The 12,913-nt window shown below is 41.3% G+C and overlaps 1 protein-coding gene across 3 annotated transcripts in view; it reads left to right on the top strand.

The window, feature by feature from the left end:
* The window catches only part of spop (speckle type BTB/POZ protein), a 60,717-nt gene that overhangs the window by 13,647 nt on the left and 34,157 nt on the right, over positions 1-12,913 (top strand). For 2 of the 3 annotated variants that reach the window (XM_084570691.1, XM_084570693.1), the window contains exons 2-4: positions 6,395-6,659; positions 7,913-8,034; positions 10,843-10,994. In XM_084570691.1, the coding sequence (XP_084426817.1) occupies positions 6,582-6,659; positions 7,913-8,034; positions 10,843-10,994 (352 nt within the window). In that variant the 5' untranslated portion in view covers positions 6,395-6,581. Of the gene's footprint in view, positions 1-5,919; positions 6,660-7,912; positions 8,035-10,842; positions 10,995-12,913 lie in introns of those variants that run through there. The other variant, XM_084570692.1, reaches the window with a different exon arrangement.

Consider the following 12,913-nt stretch of genomic DNA (forward strand, 5'->3'; position numbering starts at 1 on the left):
AGGTGACCCTCTGAACACTCCAGGATCCCTGCTCTGATCGCAGCCTTTTTCTGCAGAAGAGAAATCACGCAGCGCCACCCCCTGTCCACCTGGTGGCGGTGTCTCAACACTGTGCCACCTGTTTTCCCACACCCAGCGGGAAGCGGTGGCCCGAGTGACAGGATAGTGGGTGGCTCAGGGGTGGCTCTGTCTATTTATTGTTTCCCTTCCGTTTTGCAAGTTAAAGGGAATTTAGATGGATACACTTTGTTTGTTTGCTTTTGCAAGTGCTGGGGTTTTATGTTTTTTTTCTTGTTTTATAATGAATTTATTTTCTGTTTGAGAGTCTGAGCGATGGATGTAATATGTTCCAGAAGGCATTCTGTGTCTATTCTGTCACTCTTCACCCCCTATTTCGCAGCATGCCTGGTCGCCTGAAGTCTCTGCCATATGGCCATTCTGAAAGATTTCGAGGATAAACTTAACCTTTACAAACCCACTAATATGTCTATATATAAAAGGCTCATTTCCATCTTCAGTAGCTCTAGTGTATTTTCATTTACAGTGGTACTGTAAAGTTATTATGTGCCATTTGACTTGCAAATAGTATAAAGAAAATGTAATTTAATAGTTTTCAGACAACAAACAGCACCCACATTTGTCTGTAGGAGATACGATAGCACCAAAGATGCTTAGGGATAGAAAAGATACAGAATTTGTGTACTTGTTTTGTCTCTTTAGTGGATGGTGAGAGCAGAAAAAACATGATCCAAGTGATAGTAGTTAGCTATGGTCGTTTCTTCCAAGAACTTGCTTTATATTACAATGAACTGGCTCTACGTGGCCACGCTCACTAGAGTACTGTCACTTTTTCCCTTTATCTCTAAGCATATCATATACACTATATTGCCAAAAGTTTTCACTCATCTGCCTTTCCACGCATATGAACTTAAGTGACATCCCATTCTTAATCCATAGGGTTTAATATGACATCGGCCCACCCTTAGCAGCAATAACAGCTGCTCTTCTGGGAAGGCTTTCCACAAGGTTTAGGAGTGTGTTTATAGGAATTTTTGACCATTCTTCCAGAAGCACATTTGTGAGGTCAGACACTGATGTTGGACGAGAAGGCCTGGTTCGCAGTCTTCGCTCTGATTTATCCCAAAAGTGTTCTATCAGGTTGAGGTCAGGACTCTGTGCCGGCCAGTCAAGTTCTTCCACACCAAACTCGCTTATCCATGTCTTTATGGACCTTGCTTTGTGCACTGGTGTGCAGTCATGTTGTTACAGGAAGGGGCCATCCCTAACTGTTCCCACAAAGTTGGGAGCATGGAATTGTCTAAAATCTCTTGGTATGCTGAAGCATTCAGAGTTCCTTTCAGTGGAACTAAGGGGCCAAGCCCAGCTCCTGAAAAACAACCCCACACCATAATCCCCTCTGCACCAAACTCTTGGCACAATGCAGTCAGACAAGTCCTGTTCTCCTGGCAACCGCCAAAGCCAGATTCGTCCATCAGATTGCCAGATTAGAAGCGTGATGCGTCACGATAGAGAATGCGTCTCCACTGCTCTAAAGTCCAGGGGCGGCGTGCTTTACACCACTGCATCCGACGGTTGCATTGCACTTGGTGATGTATGGCTTGGATGCAGCTGCTCAGCCATGGAAACCCATTCCATGAAGCTCTCTATGCACTGTTCTTGAGCTAATCTGAAGACCATATGAATTTTGGAGGTCTGTAGTGATTGGCTCTGCAGAAAGTTGGCGACCTCTGTGGACTATGAGACTCAGCATCCGCTGACCCCGCTCTGTCATTTTACGTGGCCTGCCACTTTGTGTCTGAGTTGCTGTTGTTCCCAGCTGCTTCCACTTTGTTATAATACCACTGACAGTTGACTGTGGAATACTTAGTAATGGAAGGAGGAAATTTCAGGACTGGACTTGTTGCACAGGTGGCATCCTATCACGGTACCACTCTAGAATTCACTGAGCTCCTGAGAGTGACCCATTCTTTCACAAATGTTTGTAGAAGCAGTCTGCATGCCTAGGTGCTAGATTTTATACAACTGTGGCCATAGAAGTGATTGGAACACCTGAATTCAATTATTTGGATGGGTGAGTGAATACTTTTGGCAATATAGTGTATGATGAAACAGTAGACAAATTTCACAAGTGAGTTTCTCACTTTTATACTGAAGTAACAAAGCATTGCCTTTCTCATCAAGCCGTCTTGCTGTGATCAGTCGGCTCACAGCCAACGAACTTTGGAGTTGGTCAGTCGACAAGTATGTGTATTCTCCAGAAGTAACTCAATATAGTCTCCATGCATGAACATTTACTATACAGGCCGTGCATTGAAATGCATCCTGACTGATCCTAATAACCAACTTTAAGTATAGGTGTGAGTACACCCAGGACATATTTGAGATGCGATCACCCAGACCGCAATCGGAGGTGGTCTGGGTCGCACATACGTTCAGCAGTATGAACACCCAATGTGACATATATGCAACCACCATGTAAATTGTTCAGATAGAATGAATACCACAGCACAAGGATCACTAGACCATTAGCAGAGTATCATGTATTGACTTTGTGTGTAACATGTGTTTGTGCTGTGGTTCCCACACTCAACAAACAGCACTTTAAGTGGTTCTCTTACAGCGGTAGCTATCCATTAGAGACAGCAGCTGTTACTGAGCCCCAAATGAAGTCTGCGTTTATTTGCATACATAGCACAAAACTATGATCGGATCTCGAGAAACATTTGGCGATGCATTTAAAATGCCATGTGTGAACAGTATTTTCAGATGGTTACTTGTGATCTTGTCAACACTTGATCCGAGCAGATCCAAGTCCGATAGAGCAGATCGGAGTGACGGAAGCTGAGTTTGAAATATTGTAACAGGTCAAGGCAAGCCACTTTTATCGAAATGCAAATAAAATTTTAGTTTCTCGTGTGTAATGAGGCCACTACTGTAGCTGTGTAGATGTTTAGTCTAGTTAGATTGTATTTCTGTGGCAACAGGGAACTCACAACATTAAGTGTTTTGTTTTTGTTGCATAAGAAAAGAGATAACAGTTTAACAGCTGAACATACTGAAAATAAAGTAGCTAAATATGCATTGTGGAAAGACTGTGCAAGAGGCATGTGCATCACCAGCTATTCAGACTGTCACAAGCACAGATGGAAAAACAAACGAACAGAAATGTGTCTTCGAGGGTAAATATGCATTGTAAGTTCTTCACATAATCAGATTTGCAGATGGAGGTAGCATATGTGAAGAAATATATGCGACCACCACGTAAAATGTGCAGATGGAAAGAATATCACGGCCCAGGCATTATTACACCATGAGCAGAGTATCATGTATTGACTTATACATACAGTTGGGGCTGTAATGGTCTGGTCAGTAGGTGGACAGCTGGCAGCCTCCAGCTCTCATCCTGATGGCCGAGGCAGATGCAGCATCACCTCGCTTAGCTCTTGTTTATGCAGAGGAAGTTGAATCTATCTGTCTTTTGGTTTGTCAGACTGTCTTCCCTGGCGTGTTGAGATGTGTGACAGAGAGATAGAGAGAGATAGTGGCTGGACTGGCAGAGTGAGAGCAGACTGTCTCTCCGTAATGAATATAAATGGGCTCCAGGTCTCACTCTCCTCATCTGGCTTACCTTTCTGAAAACAGGCATGTGGCTTGATGTTAGCCCATCCTCCTTTGGTCCCTTTCTACTTGCTCACACACTTGTACATACGGACTACGCACAATCATCCGTTTTTTTTCCTTGTTTTTTTCTCTTGGCTGTTGTGTGGTTTGGTTTTAAGGTCCCAGCTGAGCCCCTAACAGCTGTTAGTAAGACAAACTATGAATCTTCATCATAGTGTTGTCAAAGTGAATGTGTTTACATTAAGTGTTGTTAGGACGCTCTGGATAATGTTTCACGATAAAAAAAATGCATCTTCTTATTTTACTTATTTACAGTTGTGATGCGTGCAGGTCCCTTGACAGGAGCACTTCATTAACATTTAGCTGCTGTGATAATGTCACAATTAATTATCTAAAATAGTATCATATTAAACTCCTTTACTTCTCAGTTGGGATCTGTGTTTTCTCTGTTTTTAACTCATTGTAGTGGACATTTCCTAAGCATATAAATGATTAATTGAAAAAACACAAGGTGGACATGCAGGAATATACCAAAGAGGCGTGCAATAAATACTAAAAGCCTGGGGTTTTCACTTCTTTAGACTAAACCTCTCATTTAAGTTAAGCAACCTTCAGAAATCCTAGGGTTGAATCTCAACATTGACTGGCTTCACAATGCAGTTTTCATGCACAGACTTTATAAGCATGGTTGCAGCATAATGAGCTGTTGCTTGGTTCTTCTGCTTGCTGGCCGGAGAAGAGATCAAGCAGTACACCCTGCAGAATCTGAACCTATTTGCCGTCTCTCTGAGCACCCTTGTCCTCCCCTAATTTCCACTGCTTTTTATCCAACCTACGAGGTGCTGATGGAACCCAAGTAGCTGCAACGAATACTTCAACCCTTATCTGAAGCACAGCACCTCCATTACCTCCTTACTTTGTCTTTTAATTGCCTTTGGGGGAACACTGCCTTTGTAAATCTCTGCCTGGCACACACTATGATGTGACAATATTTATTTTCCAGACAAGGAGTGCATTATCACCTATTAGTCTTTCTTCCCATTCACCCTGTCATTGTCAGGATCCCATGACAAATGAACTGTCTGAAGACATTTCTTCTGAGGGAGTCCTATGATTAGCACACATCTCCTCCATCTCAGAGTTGTTATGCTGCTTTCCTCCTGCTGCTTTGCTCTTGATGTTTGTCATGAAAAGGATAAAAAAAAAAAAAAATCTGTAGCTTTATTCTGGTTAAGTGTCATCTGGGTCTATTTAGAAAGCTGTGAGGCTGTAAGCAGTGCTGCCAGTGTTGTCATGTTTTCTTAAATTGATTCCCTGTGATTATTTGGCGTTCATGCTGCTCTTTAAGGGACAAGAAACAAGAAAAGCGCTTGGCAATTTGTGCTTTGGATTCGCTGTGAAACAATGCCCGAATGATGACACACATAGAGAAACACACATGCGTGTAAAAACTGGCTTGTGCACCCTCCCTCACTCATATAGACTATAATTAATTGCCAGGAAGTCTCAGGTAATTTAAATTGCAAATCAGTGCAGCCTTTTTCTCCCGACTTTTGTGATTAATATTTTATTGTTTTACTGAGCGAAAATGCCACCAGTGTTTTTCATCAGATACAAATAGCACAAAAGAAGAAAAGGGGGGCACGAATTGAGACGGATCGGATATGGACGTTATCGCTAAACATTAATTAAGCCATGTCTGAGTTTGGAGCTGTTCTGGTCTTGTATCGCCTCTTCTGTCTCCAATCCCCTTACCAAGGCAGTGCTTTCTGTCACTTTTTACCCCTTCTCTAATTTCTTGCACTGCATCTGCGCTCTTCATCCAATACTCAGTTTCTGCCAAGTTTTCTCAGGTCCTGAACTTCTCTTTCAATCAGACACTAATTAAGCAATGGAGTGGAAGGGTTTCTTTGGCAGCAGATCGGGGGGATGTGCAGGTTGAGTGAGAAAAACTACATCCTGAGACCTTGGGATGACTTGGGTATGAAATTTGTGGAGAGGAACTTAAGAGGAGCATGAGGAGGGTGAACCCAGAGGAAATGAGAGATTTAGACAGCAGAGAAATGTAGCTTTAAAACCAAGCTGTTGTTCCTTTTTATTTTTTTCCCCAGTCAGATTTTCAATCCCATGAGACTGCTAGTGTGGCAAAGGCATGGAAATGAGACAAAAATAATGAGCAAGTTTCTCTTTGTTACAAACAGAAAGTGAGAGGTGATGTGGCCATTACGGTGTAAATCTCAATCGTAGCATTTCAGGAGGAAACGTTTCTGGATGCAGGTGCTTATAAAACACAACTCTGACCTCTCTTAGACAGCCTTGTCTTTTGAAAGTACTGTGTGACCTTGTGTGTTTGTTATGAGGACAGACGGGCAGCTTGAGATGAAAGTCTTGAGTCTTGCCCTTTACTTGGAGCCTTGGTGGATGGGTGCAGCCTGGCTGGAATCAGTTGGCTAGCGCACCACTCTGCTCCTCTCAGAGCAAAACAAAGACAAAACCATGCACAGGTAAAGGACGGCTTCCCTCAGCGAAGCAGAGCGCATGCCGCTGCTGTGCTTTGAATGCTGAAGCCTCTTTTGAAACAGCTGAATTCAGAGGCCTTACATCCTGCTTCAATTAGACTAACCATTTAATTCAGAATTGCCTTGACACACACACACACACATAAGCAAAAGCTCACCAATTTTCATAGTAATGTGCTTCACTAGTTTAAAGTCAGAGTTGTTTTAATGACTGTGTGTCTGTTTCCCTACAGGGTGCTCATAGCTATTTTGGAGTCTGGACTCTCTGCTGTATTGGATTCTTTCCTCTGCCACTCTCCGTACGCCAGGTGTTCAGCTGGGAGCCATCTTGCCTGATTATTGGCCCTTCCCTCCCGCACACACCCCACACCTGGCTGGTGCTCCTGCCCCACTCAGGTCCTCTCTCCGTCAGCACTGGCAATGTCCAGAGTCCCAAGCCCCCCACCCCCGGCAGAAATGTCCAGCAGCCCTGTGGCAGAGAGCTGGTGTTACACTCAGGTAAGGGATGTCTTCTACTGCATATCTGAACATCTGTGATTGGCTTCTTAACCTAACATGTCCCCTTTGGTATGTGTTTCAAGAATCCATGCTATTTCAGTTTAATATCTAGTAGTTTATTTTGTTTAAAATAGTATTTCACACAAGCTGAGATATACATGAAAGTATACCCCTGTGCAAAAACAGGTAAATTGCCTCAAGTGTCCTCAGACATTGTTGGTGTGTCCAGTGATGACAAGTTTGAAAATGCAAATATGTGGGAGTGCGGAGTGTGAAAGAAGGGAGCTTACCAGCCCTCTGTAGCCTGCTCCTTATTTCTGCTTGAGGCTAGAGGCTCGCGGCTACATTAGCAGTTACTAGTGTAACACACCTGGATCTCCAGAACTGTCAGCTGTTGAGATGTCTAGCAAGTAAAGTAAGCTCCAGGTTTTTGACAAGGAAAAAGAAAGAAGGCATGGAATAAATAGAAGACATTTCTGCTTGTGCTGCATCAATTTAGATAAGAAAATAAAAATATATATTATTTGACATTGTTTTACCAGTGTTAAATTGTAGAGGCAGTCAAATGAATTGGAAAGCTATTTGCAGTACAAAAATATTTTTGTCTTCCTCAGTGTGAGACGGTTGTTGACGCATGGAAAGAATGACACTGACTGAGTCTATTGTTTTGCGTTTAGTCGAATTATTTCACACAGCTGGTTTTCAGCAGCACTAGTTTGATTATTACTGCCCACTGAATCAGAAAGCTTCCTATTATATGTGACTTTCTTTTCCTCTATGACCTAATGGATATGAACTATAACTAGATTTTCCAAGTTACTGTGTTTTCCTGACTGCTTCAGTTTTACAAGCCATTTTGTTTCTCATAACAATTGGTGTCATTTTCTTTGTTTAAAGGTCATCTGTTGTGTGAAATTGTATTTGTTTCAATCATTGCAGTGCATACTTTGCTTACTCAGACAACACTTTCCTGTTACGAGCAAAGGTAGATAATGTATGTCATTGATGATGTCTGTTTTTTCATCTCCGCTATGTCCTTGCAAAATAATTTTGTTTTTTTCCCCCCGTTGCCACTTTTACAATATCCTTTCTTCTTCCCCTTCGTTTGTTGTCAGTGTTTATTAAGATGAAAGGCAGTTTTGATGTGCGGTTTTGAAGTCCAGGCTGACCAAACACCACTTACCCATATAGAATAGATAAATATATAAATAAAGAGATCTGGTTTCAGACCATCCCATGTCTTTTCTGTGCAGATCAAAGTGGTGAAGTTCTCCTACATGTGGACCATCAACAACTTCAGCTTCTGTCGTGAAGAGATGGGAGAGGTCATCAAAAGCTCCACTTTCTCATCAGGGGCCAACGACAAACTCAAATGGTTAGTGAAACCTGGTTATTGCAGAAAAGCAGCTACAGATGGATGCTTCCAAATGTGGAGTAGGAATGACCCAGAAAGATTTTTAAGAGGATCTTTGCTTCAAAGATAGATAGATAGATAGAAAGATAGATAGATAGATAGATAGATAGATAGATATTTTATTGATCCTGTAGGAAATTCTGTATCTTGCCTAATCTGTATTTGCAATGTTCACTAGCACATGTTTAGAATACGTTTTGTATTTAGATGAATCTGCCACTCAAATGACAGGCTCAGAATGAACAACAATGACAAATTGGAATTAAATAAATATAAATTAAAGATAATGGCATTTATAGTCTATGTTTAACATGTTCTTCATGACAAGTTAATCGACTGCTAATGGCACTTTGTAGAAGAGGCACGTCATCTAAAAGACAGTCAAGGCTTCTTGTCTCGGCAGTCAGCAGTAGACTAAAATGTACTGCAGTGGCGAGGCACCGTTGAGGGATGACATTTCCCCTGAAATGGTGTAGGCTGCTTTACTCTTTACTCTGTACCCTGCCGCGTTTGGTATTTAAAGTAGTTGGTTGAGTTGGTACTAGCATTGAATTTGGATGCCTCCAGGACATTTGGCTTTGAAACACCTTGGCATGTCCCAGAGTGAACTGGAGGATATATGGGCCTTGCTCGCTGGTTGTCGGCTAGAATTGGCAAGTGGTTCATGGTAAGCAATGGAAAATTGATTGATGGATGCTACAGACTTCTGATATTGGCTGGAGACTTGGTGTCCACCCTCATGTGAAGGTCTGGCAGAATGTGCCATTGGACTGTGGCAGACGGGTGTCATCAGTGCTCAGCCTTTCTGGAAACCTTATGCCAGGTCATGGAAAGACAGTTTAGTTTTCAGTCTGTGCTGATTTCCTCTGGAAGGAGCTGGTAGAATGGATGGGGACCAAGAACTGCTATAGGGATTACTCATCAAGTCTGTGAAATCAACACAATGCTTTTGGAGTAGCTGAACAAAGGGGCTAGACGAAGAACTACTGCGCTACCAGTGGAGCCTAGACTCTCATAGACTGAGGCATAGATGGCTGAATTGATGAGTACTTCTGCTTATTGGATGCACATAAACATTATTAGTAGGTATACAATAGGCTACACTCAAGATACATTTGAAAGACTTTGATGTTGAATATTGTTGGACTAAAATGACATGGCACCATTTCATTTGCACAGAAGAGCTTACAGAGCTGAAGGGGGACATATTCAATATCGAGCAAGAACCTTGTGGCCATAGTCATCCTTGAGGGGGTTCAAAGTAGTGACTGTACCCTGAGTACATCTGAGACACGTTTACTAAGTGACTTGTTTAATTGAAAAATAAATTATGTAATTAGTCAACTTCCTTATGTAAATGGCCACTGTCTATTCTCTGCACAATTCTGACAGTTCTTTTCTGAGCCTCTGGTACGTGCCGTATCTCACAGGTGGCAGCATTATTGCTTGCTCCTCCAGTGCTCTCAGTGGCTTTTTAGAGAAATGACTTCCAAAGTGCAGTGCAGGTCAGCTCTGCACAGACATTACTGCAAGAGGGCACAAATTGTACAATAGCAATAAAAGACGAACACTCATGAATTAATAACAACCTGGGAAGAATCCAGGCTGGGTTATCTACGTTATACAGTACGTAAAAGCTATGAAATGCCACATGTTAAAGTCTGAATTTCAGATGATGCTGAGTACAGATGTACAGTACAGATGAGTATATCTCACTGCCGATTTCATTTAATCAGGCAATTATAACACTTAATACTGTTTGCCAAGTGTATTATAAATTTTACAATATATGGATGTGGATTTATTTTAATTTTTTCATTCAGCACATAAAAAACGTGTTTGTACAATGGCTTAGCAGAATTACGACCTTCAGATGCTTCACATGTTAATTAACAGTCCATATGGCCATGGTAGAATGTTTCATGTCACTAAAGCTATAACAGGCTGTGCAACAAACCGTCCATATGCTACAAACACAAATATGAGATTCTTTTGTGAAACTGATTGCCTTTAAAATAAAAAAAGCTGTTGGTTGGCTGTAGCACTGATATACTGAACACGGTAAATCTAACAGACTTAGACTCAGACTTAGACTTAGATAAACTTTATTCATCCACAAGGGAAATTGCTTGGTCACAGTAGCTTAGTTGTACATAAAAAACTCTCTTAAGAACCTCAGATATAGAGGAGTTTGTGTGTCTAACATGTTATATTTTGTCTGGAACACTGATCTACTGTAGTTCTAAGATTCTCTTCTTTCATTTTAATTTTAGGAACATTTATTGGGAAGCTCATTACTTGTCAGAAGTTGAAGTGGATCAAATAATCATTCTCTGTGGTACCATTTAGATACTTAGCACAGAATTTTCAAGTTTCTTCATTCCCTTTCTACTTTTTGCGTGGTGTTTAACACTGAAACGTGTTTATGTCGCTCTCTGTTTGTTAGAAACACTCATACTTTTTGCTCTTTGGGCCACAGTGATATATCTGACAATATATAGTATACTTTATGAATGAGTATGGTTTTGATTCCTGCTTTCTGTAAAAAAAAAAAAAAAAAACTTTCTTAAATGCTACATTAACCCATAATTGATACCGTGGATCTGTAGCAACCTACAATTAACAACTACAATTAAGCACTATAACTATGGGTTATAGTCCAGTCAATAGCCACAAGACTAATGATCACCCTTTACTCATGGTAGTCATTACATTATCTTTTAGCTTAATCTGTCTCACTAGTATGTTTCTTCCTTTTCTCTCCCCTAGGTGTTTGCGTGTGAATCCTAAAGGTCTGGATGAGGAGAGCAAAGACTATTTATCACTTTACCTACTCTTGGTTAGCTGCCCAAAAAGTGAAGTGCGTGCCAAGTTTAAGTTTTCTATCCTCAATGCCAAGGGAGAAGAGACCAAAGCCATGGGTAAGTCAAGAGTCACCAGGCCCCAAAATTATGTCTTGTGAACATATGAGCAACTTCCTCGTGTCATTGAACAGACAGGACCTGAGCCACATGACCTCCCCATGACCATGAAGATGTAATAACACAACCAGTTGTTATTCTAATTAACAGTCCACAATTTAAATCATTTTCTCCACTTGACAATGGAAATAAGTTTTATAATTGAAAAACTACTTACGCTGCTCTGTATTGTAGACCATGTGCAGCAGAAAATTGAGGATATCTCAAAGTTTCAAAGTTTCAAAATTAAAAACTCCTGTCACACCTGTGTCTTTGGGGCACTGGAATGTGTAAATGTAGGAGGTGGGGAGTGTGTCTAATACTCCAAGTGTGTCTAATAATGTGAGGTATTGATAGCCATATGGGCTTGTGTAATCACTGCCAGTTGGATTAATTTCTAGTAAATATATAATTCAAACTAGCGTGGGGAAATTTTGATTTTAATTAAAAAAGACCCAACCTTTTTAGGAGTCTTCGTCCACCTCACTCGCTGTTGATGAATTGGAAATGAATGCGCCTCCAATCCCTGTTTTTTTATTTAATTAGGTTATGTTATGGGGAGGAAAAGCAAACTTGTGTGGAATTGAATTAGTGAGGGCCAGATGTGACCGCTTCCTGGTTATCAGGCTTTCTGGCTGCCTCCCTCGCTCCCAGTACCCTGCAGCATACTGTACAGAAAGCGAGGAGGAGGGAAGATGAGGTAGGGAGAGTAGAGGTGGGAGGCGGAAGTGTGTTTTGAATCTGAGGTGTATGCCGTGAAGCTGTGTACAACCCCCTGTGGTGCAGGCTGTGTCGAAGGGAAATTATTTTTCCTGCTGAGAAACATTCCCCCATGTGAACTTTGGGTCTCTCATTTGCTCACTTAGACCTCCCTCTTCTCCTTTTCATGCTCACAAATTCATTTTCTTTCTCTTTTATCCTTTTTTCAATTCCACCTCTGCCCTGTAATGTAGGAATACCACCTCTTAATTCTCAGCGGTAGATTCATGAAAAATTTCTCTCTTGGCTATTATACGTATTGTTGGTATTCTGGTGGTTCTGTGGTATTGTTAGAGGATTTTCCTGTTTCCTGTAACTGACCTTAGAGGTGTTTGACTTCACTGCTTGACCATTTTGTGAGCACTGGGCCCCTAAATGACCCGAGAAAAGTCTGAATGTGGGGAATACCAAGTGAAGTGAGGAGGATCTCATTTTCCTCTCCTTCTCTGTTTTTGTGTCTCAAGGGGCTTTTGGCTATAAATGGTGTGCTCTATGGTGCACACCCCATTCCATTTTTGCCATATGCCCTCCTCCAATCTTTCCGCGATTCCCCTGGGGAGACCTGTGCTCTCCACTTCGCTCGCCTTGTCACTTGAGAAAATTACCCAACTGCCAGCATATTTGTGACAGTTTAGTGAGCACTCTGTCTAGGATTATGGCAGTAAAGATTGCTCTATCGGTTCTGGATCATTTAGAATCCAATTTAATCCAAGCCTCAAGGAAAAGGGGCCAAATAAAAACAAAGTGGCTTAATTAAGAAAGCAGAGTAGCTGAGGACTGTTTATGTGGCAGGACACCACTTGGCCCATTTATACATTCTATCCCTGCAGGGACACTTTTTAATACAATGCATAATAGGTCAAACTTCTTTAAACCAGAATAGTTACTGTTGGAATGAGTGGATAGTCAGTAAAGACAGAAAATAAATAAATAATAGTGAGCACATGTATTGAGACATAACATATTATTGCTGCTGATACATGAGAAAATCTAACCGATGGAAATTCCTTACTGCCAACTGGACAACTGAGGAACTAATGTTTCTGTCTGAGGCATTAATTATAATTATACCATAGATTGTATATAAATATGGACAATGCGTCCACACTTGCTTGCATTTT

The sequence above is a fragment of the Chelon labrosus genome, assembly GCF_963514085.1.
Source record: "Chelon labrosus genome assembly, chromosome: 21".
Lineage (NCBI taxonomy): Eukaryota > Metazoa > Chordata > Actinopteri > Mugiliformes > Mugilidae > Chelon > Chelon labrosus.